Below are 25,000 nucleotides of genomic sequence, written 5' to 3'. Positions count from 1 at the left end.
TACGTACAAAAAGTTTTAAAAAAATACAGTTTTTCATATTTCATATTCTTTTGGGCCACTGAGGAAAAAAAACAACTAAAAACAGAAATTGTGTATTATCTACTGACAAAGCCTTTGGATATATTTTGTGGTAACATATTTTGTCATATGTTACATTGGTTATGTTAAACCGCATTTTCCATCATTTACCTAATTTGAAAAACATTGACAGATTATTAAAAAGGTTTTGGCAGTTAAAAAAATGGGTCTGTTGCATTTCTCAACTGTAGAAACATTCCCAGAGTTAGGAATTAGAAGTAAAAAATGAGAGAAAACAACGTTTTAAACAGCCCTACAAAAATTTGTTATTTGAGAGAAGAACCTGCAATACAAGATTAAAAAATAAACCTAATTTGGGCTCAAGGTTCTCAGGTTAAGGTCCATTCCTCTCTCTTGCACACTAGTTAACTCTCACAGTAAGCTCTCATAATAGCCCTATATTGTAAGTCTCATCCTGAAAGTATTTGTAACACATTCTTGATTATCCTGCTGGATAGGCTTCTGCCCCAGTTTTGCTCATTCAGTGTGAATCACACAAAATCAATGTCTTTTTCCTCAATGGCAAGTATTTCCTTTTGTGCGCTCCAGTGTTATCTATAGGCATTTAGCTGGGAACGCAGTAAGCCACTGAATTTTAATACAGTGACGTATCAGGCCAGCTGGGCGTGAGAAAGGCGGGCCACCTTAGTTTCACAATACTGGCATCACAAAACTGCCTCCGGGTGGAAGGAGAGCCGTGTCCTTATTTTGAAAGGACGGACCACACCTCAATCATAGAAATGTGTGGGTTTTTGGACATGCTTTGCACTATTAATGGCAGTATCATGACAGGAGGTGTAACGAGACTGTTCACACAAAAATTGTACACAACATCCTGGTGATAGACGGAAATCTAATAATATAAAATAGCCATATAAATGTGTCCTGGTCATCCCTTGATAAAAATGTTTCATGGTGGCTTCTTATTGTTGAAAATAAAAGTCACGTTTTTAGTAGGCAGGTGCAATGCTTTGAGTTTCACATGCATGTTAGTCACTTGTGTGTATTGTGTTTTCCAGTGCCAGTAGCTGAAGGAGATCATGGAGCCGTTGGATTGTCAGAGTGAACTGACCCCTGTCTCCCAAAGTTCAGAGGACAGCATGGTTCCACAAGGGTCAACCGATGTCCTCAGAAATGAGGGTGAACCCGTTTTAAAAGAACGGGATGAAGACACTGAGCTGGACAGTCTTGAGCTGGATGCTACTCTTTCAGGTCGTGTGGTCAGAGAAGATCACACAGAGGTTCAGCAAGAGGAAGGACCTGGAGAACAAGCACAGGGTGATGGGAACACTAGCTGTGACAGTGGAACAGCATCCATTGACGATGCCAGAACTCCACCAGCTGTCCACGACAGTGTTGTAGAATCACTTCCCGCTGTTCTTGATGGAGAACTCGGATGTTCTGACTTTGAGGAACCAGCGGGCGTGGTTCCAGAATCAGAAGGTGGGACTCAGAATGAGGTAGAGGAATCTTCTCTATCTGTTCTGAATGGGACAGATGATTTTTCATCCACAGAGTTTGATGCATTCAATGGGCAGACAGAACTTAACAGAACTCCTTTGACTCCTACGCCAGCTGCTGAGGGTGAGGAACTGCCAGATGTTGTTTCAGTACCCCAAAACTCACAATCTAACTCCAACATGAACCCATATGACACGGACTGCAGCAGGAAGCTGTTGTGTGAGATCCAGCGCTCTCTGTCTCAGGAGTCTCTGCTGGATGAGCTGGAGGATGAGCTGTTGAACAGTCAGTCAGAGGGCGTCCGGAAGGGAAGTCCTCTCAATGGGCTTCAGAAGGACCAGAACTCCATGGCTTTATTTGAGAAGTGTGTACAGTACAAGTACTCTCAACAGGAGAAAGCCATCAAGAGGTAGGATGTTGATTAATATCTATGTCAATCAGCTCACTAGAGGTTATAGTCCACTGCTGGTGCTAAGATTTATAGCAGCAGGAGATGGTAAATCATTAGTTTAATTTGCCATTCTTACCTGCATGAAAATTACACTTCACGTTCACTATTTTTCAGTGCCAGTGTGTGGCAATAAAATTTAGCCATTTCCCTCCAAAAGCATCAGATCATCAAGGAAAATGAGTTTATGAATTATGGATTATATAGATTTTTATCAAATAGATTATAATAATATTTTTATTTAAGACACTTGCAGTAGTTGTATTTTATATAATAAATATATGTAATAGATTATATATAGATTTATTATATAGATTATATATTTTATATTTTTTTTAAACTGATGTCTTGTGGATTTTCATGCACAAGTTATTATACCTAGTTATTAAATTATGTATTTTTTATTAAATTTACAACTGTATTGCCTACAGAATTCATTTTTTTTTTCTCTTTGTAACATATTTTAATTATGTTTTAAATAATAATAATAACAATAATAATGAATTTATTGTAAAATATGTTTTGGATTTTTTTGGACTTTAACTAGGCATATTTTTTATGAATAACCAGCCAGTAATTATACTGAATTATAAAAGACAGATGTTGATTCAGTACATGTACTTGTGGGAATAGGGAATGATTTGTTAGGATGATTCAAAGCAGTAATTATTTAGTCTTTGAATCTTTTTGACTGATTCATTGAAAGAACTGGCTATAATTAATTCTTTATAAATCAAACTACATGACCTGGTTTCACAGACAAAGCTTAAATTTAGCCAGGATTAGGCCTTAGTTCAATTAGGACATTTTACTAGCTTTCATAAATGTGCCTTAGAAAAAAATTTACTGGTGTACATCTTGAGAAACAATGACACTGATATATTTTAAGATATGTCAGTGCAAGTTGCTTTCTGTTTTGACAGTTTAAACATGCATTTTAGTCTGGGACTGGGCTTAAGCCTTGTCTGTGAAACCGGGCATATATGTTTTTGCATCCAGCCAGTGAAGACCACGCAATAGAATTGTCTTTGTTTTATTTCGCGGGTCATTGACTGTTTAATTCCTGACGTTTAATTCACACAGCAAGCTCACCACTATGATTTCTTTTGTTGTGGTGCTATTGATTATTTTATGCTTTGGTCAACCTGAGCCTTTCTGCTGTAAACCCCCCTCCTGTTCTGCCTTTATTAATTTTTGCAAGGGCATCTGGCTGACTCTCATATTGGAACCGGTCCACAGCTTTGCTTTGCCCGACCTGCTGTTAATATTGTCTGATCGGTGATGCTCATGGACACCTGTTCCCTCTCACATGGTCTTTTCTACGTTATGACACATAATGGTGCCTGATACTTTATCAAAAACAATTAATTGTTGTTCTTGATGTGGTTTAGATCACCGTTTTAGCACAAATATGCTTCTCACTGACAACAAGCAAATTACAGATAGACACCACAGAAGAAGCATTATTTCACAGTACAGCAGCTCCAGTGTATTACAATTTGCTAACACTGATAGTGACAGCTGGTAACTGTTTTTCAGGTTACTTGATGAGAATAAGAAACATCAGGAGCTGATTCTGGGCATCTGCTCCGAGAAAGACAACATGAGGGATGAGCTGAAGAAGAGGATGGAGACGGAGAAACAGCATCTTTGCACCATTAAGAAGGTAATGGCAACCATATATTGTTTTTGTGTGTGTGTGTGTGTGTGTGTGCGTGTGTCTTTATTCAGGTTTTTTTTTTAATTTCTTTTAAATAACCTGGCTATCTGTTTTCACCATCTATTGGAACACAAGGAAGTGTTTGAGAACCATTGTTACAAAACACAATTCAACTTGAAATTTGCTTTCATTTTCATGTATTTTCCAAAAGCTTCACATATATATATATATATATATATATATATATATATATATATACTATTCAAAAGTTTGGAATTGGTAAGATTTTTTTAATGTTTTTGAAAAAAGTCTCTTATGCTCACCGAGACTGCAAATATACAGTATAACACTAATATTGTGGAATATACTTAAAACTTAAACTAAGTGTTTTCTTTTTAAATGTTTTAAAATGTAATTTATTCAAGTGATGCAAAGCTGCATTTTCAGAATCATTACTCCAGTCTTCAGTGTCACATGATCCTTCAGAACTCATTCTAATATGCTGATTCGGTGCTCAAGAAACATTTCTTGAAAACAGTTGTGCTGCATAATATTTTTTTGTGGAAACTGTGATACATTTTTTTTCAGGATTCTTTGATGGATACAGAGTTCAAAAAAATAGCTTTTGTTTGAAATAACAATCTTTTGTAATGTTACAAATGTCTTTACTGTCTCTTTAGATCAATTTAATGCATCCTTGCTGAATGAATGAATGAATTGATTTCTTTAAAAAACAAAACAAAAAAAAAACCTTACTGACCCCAAACTGTGAACCAGTGTATTCAGATTTTAGGTATGTTCAGCTCAATGGCATTATTTGTTATTTAAATGCCTCTCTAGGATCTGGATGGACAGCCATGATTGTCCCTTGTGCACTGATTAGAGAACACTTGTTTGCTGAAGAGCTTTCATCTGATACTGGAAAAGCGGGTTTGTTTGAGAGCAACTCCAGACTAAGAGAGTCTGTAGTTCAGTTCAGTCTGAAAGAGCCCCCTGTCACAGAGGGTAATAACACAAATCAAACAGAGCGGCCTGGAGGAGGCAGGTCGAGAAGCTGTAATTAAGTGTTGCAGAAATGACGTGAAACTATTGTGCGTGTTTTGTTGTCATGGTTTCTCCACATAGTCAGAAAAGGCATCTGAAGGCACACAGACAATCGCTTCCTCTGAATGAAACCTTGCCTGTCTCTTTACTTTTCATTCAGAAGCGGCACCGTGAAGAAAACTTAACACTTGGTTCCTACATGTGGTTGTCAGTAAGAGAACCTGAATGGAGCCTTTGTCACTTATTTCAATATTAATTTGAATCTGTTTTGATAAGCAGTCATAGGCGGTCAAAAGTTTGGAATAATTAAGATTTTTTTAATGTCGTCTCCTGCTCACCCAGGCTATTTTTTAATCAAAAATACAGTAAAAACAGTAATATTGTGAAATATTATTACGTTTTAAAATAACTGTTTTCTATTTTCATTATAAAATGTTATTTATTCCTGTGATGGCTCAATTTTTATTTTTTTATATTTTTATTGTTGATAATGGTTCTTATTATTATCAATGTTGAAAACGGTTTTTGCTGCTTAATATTTTTTTGTGAAAACTGTGATATTTTTTTCCAGGATTCTTTGATAAATAGCATTAAAAAAACAGCATTTATTTGAAATATAAATATTTTGTAACATTCTAAATGTCTTTACTGTCACTTGAATCAATTTTATGTGTCCTTGTTGAATAAAAGTGTTAATTTCTTCTTCTTTTTTTAAATATTACTTACTCCAAACTTTTAAACGGCAGTGTATCACGGTTTCCAAAAAAATATTATATCATAGATAATAGTAAGAAATGTCACATCAGCATATTAGAATGATTTCTGAAGGATCATGTGACACTGAAGACTGGAGTAATGGCTGCTGAAAATTCAGCATGGCCATCACAGGAATAAAATTGTAAATAATATTCAAATAGAAAACAGTTCTTTTAAATTTCACAATATTACTGTTTTTATTGTATTTTTCATAAAATAAGTGCAAAAAATAAGTTTGAAAAAGCATTGTAATTATTTCAGACTTTTGACCACCAGCTTATATTTAGACATACTGCACTCACTGGCCATGTAAACTGATCTGTCTACTGTCTGTCAGAGCTGCCTCTGTTGTTGTCATGATGATTATGTTTATGGTTACTGCGGTTATGACCTTTTAACTGATCGTCTCTCTTGTTTTACCAGTTTGAAAGCCGGGTGGAGGAACTTATGAAGGAACTAAAAGACTCCAGAGACAAACTGGTTCACCAGGATCAGGCTGCTAAGAATGCCATCCAGCAGATGCAGAGGGAAATTGCCTATCGGCTCGAACAGGTGAGAGGTCATCGCCATGGAGTCAGTCCAAACAAAGCCCTGCATAAGAACCTTGCTAAATTATTTCTAAACGGTTTTCAGTCTGTGCTCATTGTGTCTAAGCATCTTTAAAATGAAATCACGTCAGTCTTGCAGTGATATCTTGTTTGCACAAACTGAAAGTGGGTCATTGTGCGTTTTGTATTCTGCTTCCATCAACAGGATGTCAGGTGCTGGGTTTCCATTTGTATTTGTCCTTATCCTTTTTTAATCCCACACAACGGAGGCTAAATATGAAGTACAGCATTCAGATATTGAGGACTAATGTCCTAAAAAATGTGCACAAAATGTGGATAGAGAGTTGTGTTTGGTTTGGCAGGACTTGTTCAAACAACTCCTCACGCTCATGTAAACTCCTCAGTCAAGTGTGAGGGGCTCTCTTTTGCACTTTCACTGCCTTTGGACACATCAACTATGATAAATCATAGAAGTTATCATAGATAGTGGTTGACCGATATTGATTTATTTATTTATTTATTTTTTTTGATTGCTGATGCCAGTATCTTAGGGCCTGTTTACACCTGGTCACTTAATGTGTTTTTACTGATGAGATAGCTATCTGATTTGTTCAAACAGTTCCATTTACACTTGGCCACATCCGATCTTTAATTCCTGATCTATATGCAAATTTAACAGTTCACATCAACGAAAGCAACAGATATGTGCTGCATTTTATTTATCATAAGCTAATTTCAAGATCAAAGACCGTAATAGGAGAAAGCGGCATCAGCGCTGGTAAGATCATTTAGTCTCGTTACTTTTAATGAAGATGATTGTGTTTTGGGCGTCTGCGACTTACTTTCAGTTTCATTTGCGGCAGTTTGCGTATCGGCTTGCTGAAGAGATACTCAGATACTCCTCTGCAGCGATGCATGTTGCAGTAGCGCTGTCATATCTGGATATAACATGTCATATAGCCTATATCACGCTCACACATTTTTAAGGAGGAGTAAAATTTGCATATGTGGTTTCAACAACCAGATGTACTTGTCCAGTTTCTTTTGGAAAGCATCTCACATTCCTCACCTCCTGAAGTGGTTTGAGTGATCGGATTTAAATCCGTCTCGAAAGCATTTCGGGGGGCATTTAAACCTGGTCTTTCAGGGCTCCAGACTAACATTTGAGAGCAGTGGCCACTAAGTTATAAAGAAGGTGGCACCAGCACCTGATTTGGTTGGTTATTAAATGGACCATACTGAACTGACCGGCAGCTTCAGTGATTGTAAAAGGAGCGCTCTTTACTTGCTTTGTGTAATTCAGTCACAATTTGAAGAAGTTTTTGTTTTTCATGAGACTGTGACTTTTCCATATATTAGCGAGTCCTCCTCTGCCGTCATCAAGTGGTAATTGTGTCTTTTTTTTTTTTTTGTGTTTGTTTGCCTAAAAGTGTTTTTCTTCATCTTTAAACTTTTAGTTTTACAAATCATCACATTAAAAATAATGGTAACACTTTATAATAAGGTTCATTAGTTAACTACATTAGTTAACATGAACTAATAATGAACTGCACTTATATCGTATTTATTGATCTGTGTTAATGTTAATTTCAACATTTACTAATACATTATTAAAATCTTGTTAACATTAGTTAATGCACTGTGAACTAACATGAACAAACGATAAACAACTGTATTTTCATTAACTAACGTTAACGAAGATTAGTAAATACAGTAAATACAACAAATGTATTGCTCATGGTTAGTTAATACATTAACTAATGTTTAACTAATGAACCTTATTGTAAAGTGTTACCAAAATAACATTAAAACTGGATAATATTTATATTCGAGCATTTCTGCCACAATACAATGGTTTCAGTAAGGATTACTACATTAAATCCATTGTGATTTGTGGACTGGAGAGCCTTAACTTGTTCATTCATGGCACAGTGTTTCTCCTGGTTTCCACGTCAGCACTGTCTGATCTGATATCTGTGCTGAATTTAAATGCTTCCCACTAGATCTCGGAGCGATTTTATTAATTCTGTGGCGAAATCAAACGCTTTCTCACTGGATCTCCCAGCACTGTGTAATAACGGTGTTGCGTGCTTGATCGGCGCGTGAGTAAACCTGTTCTGAGCTTGCGCTGCGCTGTTTATTATTGCTGCCAGCTGATAAACGGTCCGCACTGCACACCTCAAGCAAGTAGCGCTATTTCATTTCACTTTCGTTTTTGAAAAATGAAAAATTGTGATGGCAACTTCTTGATTCTGTTATCCTATATATAGAAAGGAAGTAAACTTTGTAACTTGTGCACTCTGTAATCTGGTAAGTCTGTGTTTACTTTCTTTAACAGCTCTGTCTAATAATTTATTAGACAGAACTGCTAAACAGAGAAACTAATGAAGACAGAGAATGGGAGATGTGGCACCAGTTTCAGTGTGTTCAAAATAAAAGTCCCATATGCTGTCAAAATAAAAGCATCTGACACATTGGCCAAACAGAAAAATTTATCGGCTGATGCCTATAATTAACAATTCCAAATATCGGTTGATATCGGTCAACCACTAATATTTGTGTTTCTAACTAGACTGTTACGGTTTCAGATCTCACATGATCCATAAACAGTGTGTTGTATATGTTTTCTCATCACAGGCCAATAAGAAATGTGAGGAGGCACGTCAGGAGAAGGAGACAATGGTGATGAAGTATGTTCGAGGTGAAAAGGAAGCGCTGGACCTGCGGAGGGAGAAGGAACAGCTGGAGAAGAAGCTACGGGAGGCCACAGCAGAAGTAGACAAACAGGCTCGGAGGGGAAACTCACTGGCCCAGGATAAAGGACGTCTGCAGCAGCTCTATGATGCCAAGGTCATACATTAAATTTTTTTTTTACTTTGATGCTTGATGCAGTGTGTGAATCTACAGTATGCACTGATTCTGTATATGTCCTCAGTAGTGTTTGTCTTTGATTACATTTCTGTAGGAGAACGAGGTGACGCGACTTTCCCGTGAACTGGAGAAAGTCAAAGAAGAAGTCAATTCTCACGTCATCAAAGTAAAGTGGGCTCAGAACAAACTGAAGAGTGAAACCGACACTCACAAGGTAAACCAGAGAACATTGTAAACAGGCTTAAAGTTGACTGAAAGTTAAAGATTGCTAAAAGTTATTCCAACAATATCATTGTCATCGCTGTTGTTGTTACAGCTGTGAAGTAACAATAATGACAGAGAGGAATGATTTTGTTGGAATGACTTAAAAAGCAATTTTTTTAGATGACGAATAATGAAAAACATTGACAGCCAATCAGAATTTACCCGATTCCAAGAGCTCGAGCATTTAAAGGGGCAGAAGACATATAAAAAGTGCTTAAAATAAAAAGAACATTATCATTTGTTAGTATGGACACTAATATAGTTATCATTATAGTTAGATTTATAGTAACCTTTCTTGTTGTGAATGGGCCTTTAGATATACACTCACTCTTTTATGATGGGGCACATTATTATAGAAGCCATGACAAAGCCAAATGCCAAACTCCAATGCTGAGGTAGAGGAAATTCCAACACATTAGTGGCACAACTAGATTAGAGATTATTTTTAAAAGATCCTATATGTTTTTGTAAAGTCACAATACTTTGCAGTAGTTCAGCTTCATTTAAATGACTGAAATCGATTTTAATAGTTTTCGTTTTAGTTAACAATAACAACACTGATTTCACTTTGAGATGTCTCTTTAATAACAGGAAACAAAAGACAGATTAAGAGAAACGACCGCCAAGCTGACTCAAGCAAAAGAAGAGACGGAACAGATTCGCAAAAACTGCCAAGACATGATCCGCACATACCAGGTACCGTTTGCTTATGACATGAAATCAGTACTGCCCACTAGAGGGCACAATATACCAACATTTGCCTTACATGTAGAATGCAAAACCCATTGTAAAAAAATTAGTTGAATGCAAAACCTGTTATCTATAATGAGTTGGAGATGTGCATTTCAAGTTGTGCATTCTGCTATAGTTTATTAAAAAATGGTTGCTTCAGTTCTCCACTGAACACAATTTGTGTGGCTTATCTTCATTTAGGGGGATATAAGCTAATTTGCAGTTTCTGTGGCTTGTTATAAACTTCAAACCTCCCTCTCTGTCTCCTGCAGGAATCTGAGGAGATTAAGTCAAATGAATTGGATGCAAAGCTGCGAGAGACCAAAGGAGAGCTGGAGAAGCAAAAACAAGAGCAGACAGACCAGCTAGAGGTGCAGTTTTACTTCATTTACACCCCAATTCCCTTTAGTATAAGTCATTTTAAGAGCATACACATAATACAATTAAGAAAAATCCCTATCCACAAAGTTTGAATGATCTCAGTACAGTCTTGCCTACTAGGAACTGTATATTTACTACAAGCCTTAATGATATCAATTTCTCACATCATATTTGAGTGTGTGTTTCTCTAGGGCACAGAGGCCTCATTAAAGTCAGTTTTACAGCTTTTGGGGCGAGTGTTTGTTCATGTTACACCTCATACATCTTTGGTTTGCCGTTCTGCCACTGCTCCTCTGAGAAATGCCGCTTGGTCCGTATGGCACTTTGCCACCTGCTTTTAAATGTATTTATGAGTAAACGAGTCTCCATTCACCAGGCGTCATTAGTACCCGAGGCCGACAATGAGAGTGTGTACTCCCTTATCAATGAGTCGCTCCTGTGCACGAAATAGTGCTATTAGCATTTGCATTCTCATTAGAATTATTAACATAGTGTTGCCTAGCAGGCATCCTCTGCTGATTGTGATTACAATAATGAATAATGTTCGAAAGAGGGGTTTTCATGGTCATTTTGTTTGATTGGCAGATGCACAAGGCTAAGATTAAGGAGTTGGAGGATCTGAAGAGGACTTTTAAAGAAGGCATGGATGAACTGACCACCCTGCGGACTAAGGTGGAAACTCATTTCTAAAGATAACTCTATGAAATGACTCTGTGTAAAAGTACATTATTCTGAAGCTTTGGCACTCTCTCTGGCCCTCAGGTTAAGTGTCTGGAGGATGAACGGCCTCGCTGGGAAGACGAACTCTGCAAATACAGAGAGATAATTAATAGACAGAAGGCCGAGATCCAGAACCAGAGGGAAAAACTCACCACCATCACTAGACTAGAGGAGCAGCACCAGAGGTCTGAACACTCGTGCCTACAGCAACCCACCATTGACTATATCTAATATTCATTCAACTATAAGCTCATTGAGCCTAAACTTTGTCTACACTGCACCCAATTCTGATTTGCTTTTCAGATCTGAAATTAAGACTAAATCTCATTTTTAGGTCATGAAATCAGATCCATTTGTCGAACCTAGAGTTGTCACAATACCAGTAATGTTTTACAACTCCTGATACCAATTTCAGGCAAACATAATTTGCTATTGAAATAATCCTTTTGATTTATATTATATCATGAAATATATAATATCAAAATATTAATATAAAAATATCATGAACTAATAGAGGCAAATTTACAGCATTTATTAATCTAGGTTATTGTTAATTTATATATTTATACTATATTAATATACTATACTAAATATACTATTGTTCATAATAATTCATGTTTGTTCATATAAATAGAAATAATTATAATAAATAGAAAAACAAATAATTTATAAATAATATATAATTTATTACTTGCATGTTGAAATAAGATTAATAAATGTTGTAAATAATCATTTAAAATGTTAATATTGTGCTTTGTTAATTTATGATACTAAATAAATAATAAAAAATTAAAATAATGGTATAGTTCCTTATTGTATTTGAAAAAGTGAACATATATGACATTAAATAGATTATATGTGTTGTTATTGTTAACTAAAACTATTAAAAATATTTTTTGTTAATTGAAATAAAGCTGAAATAAAATAACATAACAATGTTAGATGACTTAAAGGCAAAGATTACAAATGTTGCCTTGGGAAGTAACTGAAGTAAAATAATTTTAAGTTGAAGTGCTTCAATTACTTGAACAAACTGAAATAAAAAAAAATCAAATGGAAAAAAAAAATAGAAATATAAAAAAAAACATAAAACGACAAAAGCACACAAAAAAATACTAAAACTGAAATTAAAAAGAGAACTGAAAATATAAAAAGATAAGCTAATTCAATATACCATAACACTGGACTGTACTCCCTTTCCTCAGCCTCATTTTTGTTCACGTCGATATAAACCTCAGATTAAGGTCTATTATAATCCAGACAACAGTACAGACTTTATTCTTATTTGCATGTTTGAATATCATTTGCATCTGACTCTGAGATCCTTTTACTGTTAATTTTGCCATGCTTCAGTAAAGCGTCCCGACCTTGAGTGATCTCCCAGCAGTTGGTGGACCCTGCTGATGCAGGAACTGCAGGTGGATGTGAATCCACAGTAGCGTGATCACACGGGCCCCTGCAGCACTGACAGAATAATTCATACCTCTGTGGCCGCCTCACAGGGGCTGCTCTGATTTCACTTCTGGTAGGCACATAAACGTGTCAGTCAGCTGTATTAGCTCATTCTTATTTTGAGGGTATTTTAAAACTCTCTATTGCAGATGAGTTATTTGTATTCCCAAGAATGGTAGACCTCGTCTTTAGCGCATTAATTTAGACCCTTCAGTCGGACACTTTTATAGTCTATGCAGTCATTTGGTCTGGTGGGAATGCTGGCACACCTTGGATGAAACTAGACAAGGGTGGAAATATCTTAAATAGCACAGGCTGTACACGTGTTAGTTCTCGTGTCTAATGTGTGCGTGTCTTTCTCAGGGATGATCAGGAAATTGCATCCTTACGGGACGAGGTGGAGAATCTGAACTCTCAGATCACTGACCTGCAGAGGGACATTGAAGGCAGCAGGACGAGAGAGGCGGAGCTATTGGGCTTCACTGAGAAATTGTCCAGTAAAAATGCTCAGCTCCAGTCTGAGAACAACAACTTACAGACCCAGCTGGACAGACTGAACAACAGCTCCAGAGAGCTGCACAGCAAACTAGAGGAGACCGAGAGATCCCTCTCTGAAATGGTAAGATATTTGCATGTATAGTGTTGGGGAGATTTCTTAGAAACCATACCGTGCCAAGTAACAACCTACCCTCAAAGTACACTGCCCGGCCAAAAAAAAAAAAAAAAGTAGCTGTTTGGATTTAAATAGGCAACTAAGAGTCTATGATTGGATCATTATTGCAGTGATTATTATGTTTCTAGCATGTTATATGTTTGGAAACAATTCTTCTAACCCTAATTGATGGAGTGTGTAGCTTTTCATTTCTTAAACAACCTTGTAGACGACATGGCCATGGCCATATTCCAGGGTGACAATGTCAAGATTCATCAGGCTCAAATTTTGAAAGAATGGTTGGGAGGGAGCATGCTGAATAATTTTCACACATGAATTGGCAGACCTTAAATTCACTGAAAGTCTTTGGGATGTGCTGAAGTAGACTTTACAGAGTGCTTGACTCTTGCAATGTCAATACAAGATCTTGACCCAAAAATTATGCACCTCTTTATGGAAATAACAACAACTCCTTATAAGATACTCGCACACAAATAATTTAATGATTTAGATTTCGAGGCATTATTCAGTTTGTGTATGTTTTCAGACGGACAGGTTGAAGAGAGAGGAGCAACAGAGGCAGGAGGAAGTTTTGGCGTTGCAGACGGAGAGAACGTCGCTGCTGACGGAGACATCGCAACTAAAGACACGAGTGGAGGAATTACGAGACGAACTGGTCACTCAGAAGAGAAAACAGGCGGCCAACATCAAAGACCTCACCAAGCAGCTCTTGCAAGGTTAGCAGCTCAAATAATTCCTGTCTTTTTTAAAAATTAATTTTCATTTATTTTCAGGTATTGATTTATTTTTGAAGTTCAGAAATAGTGAGAAATGCAACAAGACCTTAAATGCAGACTCAAAAGCTTTTACAAAACAAGCTTTTCATAGTCAGTTCATAGTTTTCAGTGACATAAGACTTGGAGGGCAAAACATCCATAGGCTGCACAGCACAGGTATTTCCATCACTAAATATCACTATATTGCTTAAAGTGAAAAAGACTTAAAGTGCCTTAATGTACTAAAACGGTGATTATTAAAAGATCAAATTCAGTATACACCTTATTGATGTTGGACACTATATACAGGCAAGCAGATAAGCCCAGAATATGACCACAGCGCACTAATTGGTTAAGTGTTTTCTTTATAATGGTTTTCTATGGGATAACGTTTAATGGGAAACTTTGTGCATTGCATTTATATTCTTATATTCATCTGTTTGCATGTACATAGTATGCATCATCAATAAGGTGTATATTGAATTTGGTCAGGTTAGTGCAAAACTGATAAAAATAAGTGGCGAAAGCCTTGTTTTGCCATCCAAGCAGGCGTTCCTATAAGGATGTGACGCCACATGAAAACTATGAATAAGGATGTAAAGCATCAAACTGTTTTTGTTTTTTTAATTTAGGACCCAGATTTTACGTTCGCCACCAAAACTATCAGTTGTTTATTGTACAAAAATCACTTTGATATTAACAAATTACAGTTATTTTAGAGTAAACTGCATATATACAACAATATGCTAAATTATTTAAATGACAGGAACCTTTTAAATTTTATAAGTTTATAAGTTAACACTACACATAAACCAGTATTTAATATAGTGTTGGTCTTTTGCATAGTTTTGTTCATGTTTTTTGCGGATGAGGGTATGTCACACAACAGGTCCATGCTGGCATCTTCTTAATTTGGCTCGCTTCTACCAAGCAACTCTTGCCAAAATATCAGAGCTGGACGCATGGCCTTTGACGTCAATATGGGAAGCATTCTCCTTCCTTTTTAAAAGCTTATTTATTTTTCTATCCTTATGCACAATTGTAGGTTTAGTTTCATTTAGCATTGTTTTTTTTCCCCTTGCTGTCTATCCTATCAGAAAAACCCTGCGACCCATCTGTGGGTTGCGAAATGACCCCTCGGTTAAGAACCACTGATGCCAATGTTTTTAATACAAAATGAAAGACAAAAAAAGTAACAAATCATAACACAATTCTGAAAAGATGCTATATCGTTCCACTCTCATATTGTTTTTCTCCTCTGCGTGTAGATGTCTTAACTAGAATTCGATTTGTTATTTTAATAGGCTCTCAGTGAGTTACTTCTCCATGCTCCCAGGAGCCCACAGGCACTGTTAGTAATTATCAAGCCATATTGACGCTCTCGGTGGGCAGACTGACATTCACTGCAGACAGATTGAGTTTATGTATCTGTGCCTGCCTGTAGCCACAGGAAAGGCTAGGTTAGGGCACAAGCATGGCGTCTCTTCTTTGAGAGGAGAGATGAGGAGGGGAGGGCAAGGGAGAAGAATGTGCATCTTGGGACTCTCTTTTAGTGTCGGAGGAGGCTTACAGTACGTGATGGTATTTTTAAACAAATCTATTTTTTCCTTCTCCCATTTGGGTCCCCGTGATCTTCAACAGCTTTCTCAAGGTCTGCATGTTAAATGTGAACCTTAATTCTGCATATTTGATGGTCGCTACAGATGTGCCTGGTGGGTGGGAGTTTTATGGTAGGTCATAACCCCCCTCAGCAGGTGCAGCGCTAGAATGAGGCACTGAGCGGTACACGCACTCAGTCATCGGCTCATTACTGATACTGGTGTGTCTGTCTCTGCCAGGAGTGTGTGTGTTCGCCACTGTAAGAGAGAGAACTCATTGTGTGTTTTGGGCATTTGTGTAGCTCGTAAGAAGCTGGAGCATGTGGAGAATGGAGGATGTGATCGAGAGGGCAGCAGTATGGGCAGCCGTTCCAGTTCCTCAGGTACATCTATTTAACACTTCAGTAGAGATGTTGAGAGCAACACACACTCAGTCATTTTTACTTTTTCTTCCCTATATGCCCTATTTTGGTAACACTTTACCTGTGGCCTATATAAAATGCATTATAAAAGCATTCATAATGCCTTATACAACAGTTTAAATTTGCCTCTATCTCATAGGGCTCTTGCTTAATTACAATAGACCTTGTTATCTATTATATATTTTTTTAATAAATAGTTGTAAGTTGAGTTATTATACGTTATAATACTTACCTATTTATGTCTGCATCTTTAAAGAGCATAATCCATTAACTCATAATCAACACATGAAATTGGGTCTTTTAATGCATTATATTCTTGAAAGAGCTAACTATGAATAGATGTTATTATGAACAGGGGTGCACATAAGTGGTGCGCAGGTGCGCATGTGTGACCGAAATAAAAAATGCGCAGGGTAAATAGGTTCAGACCACTCATTTGTGTACTGACATGGTTCACCGTTTTCGACTAACTGTAACTGTAATACTTTATAAGATTTCCATTTAAACCGAATGCATAAATCTGCCGATTTCAGAGCAAAACGCAAAACTGTGACATTCACATGGCAGTGTTAAAACCGGCAGTGCATATACTTATTTTCTGGCAACCTGCCAAAATAAAAGCTTGCTGATTTTAGGTTTGAACATGTTGAAAATTCATATATATAAAAAAAAAAGAAAAAGAAAATGTAAATATTTGCATTGTATTTTTTTAACTGTACTATAAATAGATGTATTTTTATTTAATACTCATTTTTTATTTTAAAATATAATAGTATTACATGTCATGTTGAACACGTAATAAAGTGTGATGCACTTTTGTTCTGTGCGTTTTGCTGTGAAATGGCTGCTCCAAGTCTTTATTAAAACCAACAGTTTATTATTTTATTTAAAAAAAAAACTAACTAAATAAAGTGCAATAATGCTATTATTAATTATTTTATTTTTTATTTATAAGTTATATTTAATGGGTTACACTATGTGCAATGTGAGCACCAAACCGCAACTCCAGGTGCTCTCATAAGAACCAGACTGAAAAACTTATGTGCACCGCTTATTATGAAGGTCCATGTATATTAAAATAGAAAAGAGTTATTTTAATCTGTAATAATATTTCTCAATATTGTTTTTACTGTATTTATGATCAAATACATGGTAAGCATAAGAGACAAAAACATAAAAAAGTGTGTGTGTGTGTGTGTTTGTAATGTTTCTGGTTCAGTACAGTTTACATCACATCAACCTCATTTGACAAAAGAGAAGCCAAAAAGCTAAAATATCAGTACAGTGACACACTTACAGTTATATCCAATCTTTCAGCATACAGAAAAGTAGTCCCACTTTAAAAAGGAAACTTTAGACAAGTGTAAAGCTAAAAAACTGTAAAGTTTTGCTAAATAAATCAATTAAATGCTTTAACACAAACCTGATCTACACATTTCTGCTTTTAAACCCTCTGGAATGCTGACCTGGTTTACTTTCTTGTAAGTGTGTTACTGTAACCTGCAATTTATCTATTTTTTTTTTTTTTTTTTAAAGACTGAAGAGTAAGTCAAAGTTAATTTGTAGCGATCAACATTACCAGCAGCATTTGCGACATAAAGCTTAACTTGTATTGAACCCAGAGTATTCCTCTAATCTTAGTGCCAAGTTTCCTTCCTGTGTTGCTTGTTTATATAGTGTGACTGTAACTGCACAATGGTTTGAATCTCTCACTTTCAGGCTCTCTAAACGCACGAGGCAGCAGTATGGATGATCGCTCTCCAGAGAATCAGTCTGGTTCATCGGTGGTAGTGGTGGACAGTTTCCCCGAGGTGGACAAAGCTGTGCTGGTGGAGCGCATCGTGCGGCTGCAGAAAGCACATGCTCGTAAGAACGAAAAGATTGAATTCATGGAGGACCACATCAAACAGCTGGTGGAGGAGATCAGGAAAAAGACAAAGTGAGTGAGAGCAAAAAAGACAGAGTGGAAGATAAAAGACAATAGAGAAAAACTCCTTGGCTCCCAAAGTTTAATTTGACAGTTACAAATGAGCCTGGAGCTGTCTAGTTGACTTGACATTCATGTATATACAAAGTGGTCATGAAGGACACCAAATAGAAGCCATGAGTTTAATAGAAAATTAATAATGTAGAAGGCTCCAAAAAGCATTTGGACGCTCAAGCCACAATAAAAAATGTATGAATGTCTAATAAAATATCAAAACACATTTTATTTTAAATTAACATAGCACAAATTTGTACTCACAAAAACGACTGAAATAGCCAAACCTGTTAATTAGAGCATAAGTTTGGCCATGTAATGTGTTTAATATCTAACACTGATATTCAGGCAGTTTTAAGTGTCCAAATATTTTTCGATGCCACTATAGAGCAGCTCTGAGCTTTTGTTGTGTAGAGAATTTCTCACTGTCACCCCTCCTTTTCGTCTGGTCATATTTGGCTGGTCATTGTCCCTCTCTTGCATCCTCTCTTTCACTTGTTTTTCTGCCTATTTTTGTTTTGTTGGGTTTTTTCCTTTGTTTATTTGTCTACGGCTTCCTGACCAAAGCTTGTATCTTGTATGTCTGACTTTCATTGCAAAAGGGGATCTGGCAGACATTCATCTTTTTCTTTCACACACACACACTGAGCAAACCTATGCTTCTGACAGAGAGGTCTTGCCAGTGATATTTATAGCTGTCGGTTCTTGCGGGAGTGATGCGTCACCAAGATTGCTAATGATGCCTGATACATATTCATACGCACCCCCATACATGAGGGATCAGGCCGCCGGTGCACATTTCCACCACAGAAAAGAAAATCTTTTTGCAAAACAAAGTGAATGGTCTCAGAGAACAAGAATGAGATAAATTATTTAACATGCCACAGAAGGCTGCGAGTTGGGTTGCCGCCACCGCTCTGGACAGAAATGCCATCTCTGTCCCTTTCCCATCACTTTTGAATAATGATAGGCCTTGAATCAATCCACCTGCACTAACCCACATTCATTAGTTCTAATCAAAGATGCATCCCATTGAGGTCAGGCTTAATTTAGCCTCCTTCGCTGATCTTTAGCCATTACGTGCAGCTGAGCATCCTCAACAAGTCCAAATTCGCCAAGTGGTGGAATGTTTCCCAGAGTTTTATCGACTGTTGCCGTTCAAGTGATTCTTTGACATACGGGAAGGTTAGATCAGGCCGGTATATCATTGAAGGCTCAGTGGAAATTGATTATAGCATAAAACTGCAATTGATTTAATAACGTTTCCTTGATTTTACAGCGTGACTACACCTAGCTGAGGATTACCATATATCTCAAAGGAGATAAACCTAAGTATTCTTACTGCGCCTCTCGTCAAGGGCGGTTAGAGGAAATTGCTGATGTTCTGGAATTGATATCAAGTGCCGTTGGATTTGCATGTGATTCATTTTTATTGGATTGGTGCATAAATTATTACTATATTTAGTAGTGCTTGCTACATTTCAACAAACCTCTAACCTTAACGATTAAACTGCAGCATGAACAAATTGTATGACTTGGTGTGGAGAGGTATGCTATTACTTTTTGAGATTTTTGTCCAGCGGATGATGAAATGTGTGGAAAAAAAAAAATGATTGAATGCTTAGACTCTGAAGCCCTCGAATTGACGTGGTGTCCCTGGGGACTCCAGCAGTGTCAAAGGACCAGAATATCATTGGGACATTGAAAATCATGGAAATTTTGTCAGGTGAACGCCAACATCGTGGCGGTGAGTTTTGCACAGGCAAGCTGCGTTTTCAGGAAATTTAATAATGTAGTTGGAGATTTTAATGTATGAAATGCAATCTGACTGGAAAGGCTGGTAAATTATGTTTTTTGACCCATATATATCTTTTAACCAACACTTTTGCTTCTTGGTTGAAACGGGAATATGCTGTCTAGATTTGAGCTTTGATTTGATATGAGCTTTGATATGGGCTCTCATCTTTACTCATGGTTTAGTTGTAATGCTAGAAATTCACAATCCTCATAAAATAAACATAAAGATTCACATTTTGTCTTTTGATTTCTCGAATGAAGACGAACAGACTGTCAAAGCCTGACATCTCTTTATTTCGCCCTATGGCTTGTGTCTGTTTTTCTATACTCTCCTGGTGTTCCTGCTGTCTATCTTTTGCTCTTTCTGCCTCTAGGCTGTAAGAATCAGGCCATCACTGCGCTTAAGCTAAAACTGTGATCTGTTTCAAACAAATAGGTCTGCAAATCAAAATCAAAATTCAGAATGGTCTCAGAACTGTGGTACAGCTGTTGTGCTGCTGTCCAGCCTGGGTCATGTTACGATCCAATTCTTTCTCTCTTTCCCTCAAGTTTACAGTCGGATCTCCACTGTCCTATTTAATAAAAGCCAATAAAAGTCAGATTTGCAATAAAGTGGATTGCTACCAAACTGTGGTAGGATCAATAACCTTTTTTTTTTAAAAAAAAAAAAGGTTATTAAATTGCAATTACATGTGTCTGTATGTGCATGCAAATTTGTTTAGCTAGAGGCAACTTTTTAATTTCCTTTTGTTTCGTTTTGTTAAATACTACCGTTATGGAGCTGGGGTCCACTTGGACCCCATATTAGTGAAAGGTAAGTGTTTTTAAGTGTTTTTATTTTATACTTTCTTTTGTGTGCGTCTGCATATGTATATGTGTGTTTGTCCTTTTTGTAGCATCAGCACATCACAGAGACTTTGTTTTTCAAAGCGTCTGTGAATTGTGCCTGGTTTCTTTCCTGTCACTGATAAATTACCACATTGAAACATTTTGAGTCATCAGGGTAGAAAAAAGATCCCTGTTTTAAAAGTTTGTTTGATAGATGCCCTAGTGCTTTCATTTCAGATTCAGACAGGGAAATGAGAGTGAATTCATCAATTCAGAAAGCACTTATATAGTGTTTTTTTTTTTCTCTCAGGCAGAGACCTTTAGCCTCACGTCCCTCTAATGTCTTTGTCTCGAGCAGTGGTCTGAAGAAACCATTAGAATCGAATTCTGCCTTTATTTGGGCCGTGCGTCACTGCAGAGAAAATAGATTTTAAATAGTGGTCGTGGAAGAAAGAACTCTCTCCCAGAGACTGAAAGATAAATGTACATCACAACATCATCCTTTAAAGAAAACCACACAGGTTGTTTTTAGTCCTATCTCCTTTTTTTATTCCAGCATATTAAATGGACAACAATAGTGAGGGTGATGATAATTACTTATGATTTCCATCTGCTCCACTGTGGTTCAAATTGAAGCGCTTAAAACTGAATTGTGGTTTTTATAACTTGAGGCTTTTTAAGATCTCTAAAACACTGGGTATGAAGTTCTCCTCTTGTTTTCTCATGTCTCTTTCTGGGTCTCACTACAAAAGATTACATCAATTAAGGATTGAAATTTTGGTTAAAAAATAATTTGTGGATGCAATTTAAACTAGGAAATTAGAAATAATAATTATAATGTGTATTAAATAGGGCTGGGTATTGACACAAATTTCAAAATTCGATTCTATTTCAATTCACAAGCTTGCAGTTTGATTCGGATTTCAATTAAATTATTTTGGATATATATCAGGAACAGTACATGGCAAATTTTCTCAAGGAAAAAAAATCTCTCAACTAATGCTGTAAACTATACATGGAAATCAGTTGGTACTACATTATTATTATTAAAATTAACTGATTTGTATACAAACACTTAAATTACACCCAAGGATGTTTTTATAATAATAAAGTTAAAATACTAACTCTACAATTATGTAATTATATTTATACTCCAATTCGTTTTTTTGAATTATTTAAATGATGGCTGTCATAAAAACTTGACGGATTTATTCAAACATGCATTAAATATTGAAGAACATTAAAAAATTATAATGAATGTGTAATATGGTGCATATACACATTAAACAGCGCCAAAACGGTTATTTTTTTAATTTCGTATTAAAATGGACAGAATTTGAAATCGGAGACTTTGTTTTATATCAAAAGTAACAAAGCACAAAGATTATTGCCATTTATTGGATGGGAGGAGCGCTACAATGTTCTATTCATTCATCAACAAACGGACTAATCGATTCTTGGGATTTAAGAATCGATAACAGGTTCGTAAAAATGAGAACTGATTAAAATTGAGAAATCAATTTTTTTTTTTTTTACCCAGCCCTAGTATTAAAAAAAAATCCAAATTTGTTGAAATGCTGTTATTTCTTTTCTGTATTGTGGTGTACATTTATCTCTCTGAACCTTGTTTTCATTCAGGTAAAGTTATATGACGTCTACCTTTGCTAAGGTCTTTTACGCAAGACCATACCGCTATTTCCATTTTAATTTGATTAATTGAAAACCAATCTTTTTTAGACTTTATTTCATGAAAAGCCTTTAACCAGACAGCCTTTAAGTCTTACATCAAAATCAAGAAGCTTGTCCTTTATGTACTCTTAGTAGATGACCACTATATTCATTTACTAATTAAAACAGGCTAATGGATTTTTTTTCCAGAAGTATTCCTGCAAAAGTGACAATGACATTTAAAAGCCATTTCAGTGAAATGAGTGTCACATTAAATAAATCTTATGAGACAGACTGTCTGAGATTTAGCTGTGCAAAGCCTTCTAATCTGTTATTTGTGAAACTCATTTATCATTCAGAGTGAAAGAGAGGGACAGAGAGAGACACTGATGAGGTAGATACGGGTAATGGGGTCCTAGAGGCTGCCGTCTTTTTCTCCTCTGTCCCCAGGTTCGTTAGTAACGTCACCTTTACCTTTTCATAATAATGCGACTGGCCTTTATGCCTTGGTTTCATTGACACTTAAAATTGCTGTGTACGCGTATGTTGCAATTAAACCTTTGTGTTTCCTGCAGGATTATCCAAAGTTACGTGCTCAGAGAAGAGTCTGGAGCTCTGTCTTCAGAAGCCTCAGACTTTAACAAAGCTAACTTGAGCCGGAGGGGAGGCATCATGGCATCGCTGTACACCTCCCACCCTGCCGACAGCGGCCTCACTCTTGACCTCTCGCTGGAAATCAACCGCAAACTCCAGGCTGTGCTAGAGGACACCCTGCTCAAAAACATCACGCTGAAGGTATGAGCCACCATCCACAGCAGTAACAGACACCCAGTGCGCCTTAAAGACCCCATGAAATCAAAAAGGGAGATTTGTGGCTTGTATGTTAAGGCCAATTCACACTGCACCGATAGGCACGGACCAACTCAGACAGTCACCACATTACAGTACGTCACTTCATTCCATGACCTGCAAATGCTAGTTGAAGTCTGAAAACAAGTGCTGACCATTGCCAACATTGACATAATGCACTGATCCAACAAAACCCGACATCTCTGTTGCTGTTGGTCTGCATCTGTTGCTGCCGTGTGAATTGGACTTTAGATGTAATGCCATTTATACGCTAGTGTACATTTGTATGCTAGGTGCGGTCACATTAGCGAAATTCTGCGGGCAAGAAAAAAAAAAGGTCCATTGTCAATAATGTAGCCATGAATGAAGTGGTGCTTTTCCACTGCATAGTACGACTCACATTTGGCGCTTTTCCACTGCATTGTACAGCTCTGTACGGCTCACTTTAAATGGTACCACCTCGGCTGAGGTTCCAAGCGAGCCGTACCCACTTTTTTGGGTGCTAAACTGCAGTGGAAAAGCAAACTGAGCCAAAATAAAGCAAGCCGAGCTGTGCTGAGCCGTACCACGCAGTGGAAAAGCGCCAAAGCACTATTCAAACAGAAGTCACTTTCAGACCAGGCGGCTTTCTGTTGGTCAACACAGTGAATTTGACAGACTTGAATAGGAGCGAAATATGTTTGGGGAACTTTTTCGCCATCACATGCGGATTCTTATTGAAATTACTGGATTTCGCCAAGCAACAATAAAAGTTACTGCTCTTTAAAAGTTGATTTTCGCAGATTCATAGCAATTCAAAACAAGCGGCAAGCCCAATATTAAAATTCTGTAAGCCAATAATTATTTTCATGCTATAATCAATATTAAAAATTATATACTATTTAGTCTAAAAAAAAAAAAAAAAAAACTATAAATAAAAATGAATCATTTTAAATTATACAAATTTAGGCATCAAAACATTATATACTGTATTCATTCTTTTTTTTTTTTTTTTTCAGATTTGCTAAAAATTACATTTAACAGTGTTTAAATTAAATTATTGCTGTTTTTAAAGATTAACTGGTGATGGCAAAGGTCATCTAAATGTAAAAAAAGTGAAAATGATTATCCAATATTGACCGTTACCAATAAATCTTTAATATTGCCCAATAATTGATATGGCACCAATACATATATATGGGGGGCAGTAGTGGCCTAATGGTTAGGTCTTGTTAACCCAAAGGTCGTGGGTTCGAGTCGCAGTTCCAGCAGGAAATGTAGGTAGGGGAGTGAATTACCAGTGCTTTCTTCCACGCTCGTTACCCACAACTGAGGTGCCCTTGAGCAAGGCACCTAACCCCCAATCACTCCCTGGGCGCCACAGCAAAAAATGGCTGCCCACCACTCTGAGTGTGTGTTCACGGTGTGTGTGTGTGTGTGCACTTGGATGGGTGAAATGCGGAGCACAAATTCCGAGTATGGGACACCATATTTGGCTACACGTCACTTTTTTTTAATATATTGTGCATCCCTGGATGAGCCCTTTAATATGTCACACCCAAACCTCCTTTTTCAATAGGAAGTACATCAACACTTAAGAGAAAACTGTGTGTTTTAAACCCAACCTTTCACAACCTGCATTTGTTTTCGCAATTGCAATAGTGTGACCATATATAGCCAAACTAGGTGTTACTAGGTGTATATTGATGTTAGTGTTGAGTTTCACAATGGCATCCGCTGATGTAATTACAATTATTAAACTAAGCTTTTGCGTAACTGGATTCCTGGGGATGGCTATCAGAAGAAAAGCAAATTTGGTGTTGATGGATGACTGTTGAGTAAGTGGGCGAATTCCCATGCTGGCAGTGACCAGTTCTTGGTTATAGATCTACATCCAGGTCACAACAGGGACAGCAGCTTTCCTCTACGAGGGAGCACATCAACTGGGAGATCAGAGAAATTAATAAAGTATGTTTTGAGGACAGGGCGCAAGGGGACTGCAGAGCTCCATTCAAAGCACAATGGCAGGATTACA

General features: G+C 36.9%; 2 protein-coding genes across 3 annotated transcripts in view; one reads left to right on the top strand and one right to left on the bottom strand.

Annotated features, from left to right (window-relative positions):
• tdrd1 (tudor domain containing 1) overlaps positions 1-25,000 on the bottom strand; it is a 63,074-nt gene that overhangs the window by 19,116 nt on the left and 18,958 nt on the right. The window lies entirely within an intron of this gene.
• The window catches only part of ccdc186 (coiled-coil domain-containing protein 186), a 28,495-nt gene that overhangs the window by 1,228 nt on the left and 2,267 nt on the right, over positions 1-25,000 (top strand). Inside the window, exons 2-15 of the mRNA XM_051913832.1 lie at positions 1,098-1,948; positions 3,527-3,653; positions 5,871-5,999; positions 8,633-8,845; positions 8,961-9,080; positions 9,722-9,826; positions 10,135-10,233; positions 10,829-10,915; positions 11,006-11,148; positions 12,779-13,034; positions 13,615-13,804; positions 15,744-15,824; positions 17,583-17,802; positions 22,713-22,932. Of these exons, the coding sequence (XP_051769792.1) occupies positions 1,119-1,948; positions 3,527-3,653; positions 5,871-5,999; positions 8,633-8,845; positions 8,961-9,080; positions 9,722-9,826; positions 10,135-10,233; positions 10,829-10,915; positions 11,006-11,148; positions 12,779-13,034; positions 13,615-13,804; positions 15,744-15,824; positions 17,583-17,802; positions 22,713-22,932 (2,820 nt within the window). The 5' untranslated portion in view covers positions 1,098-1,118. The remainder of the gene's footprint in view (positions 1-1,097; positions 1,949-3,526; positions 3,654-5,870; positions 6,000-8,632; positions 8,846-8,960; positions 9,081-9,721; positions 9,827-10,134; positions 10,234-10,828; positions 10,916-11,005; positions 11,149-12,778; positions 13,035-13,614; positions 13,805-15,743; positions 15,825-17,582; positions 17,803-22,712; positions 22,933-25,000) is intronic.

Source organism: Ctenopharyngodon idella, chromosome 12 (assembly GCF_019924925.1).
Source record: "Ctenopharyngodon idella isolate HZGC_01 chromosome 12, HZGC01, whole genome shotgun sequence".
Lineage (NCBI taxonomy): Eukaryota > Metazoa > Chordata > Actinopteri > Cypriniformes > Xenocyprididae > Ctenopharyngodon > Ctenopharyngodon idella.
This window is presented reverse-complemented; position numbering and strand designations above follow the sequence as displayed.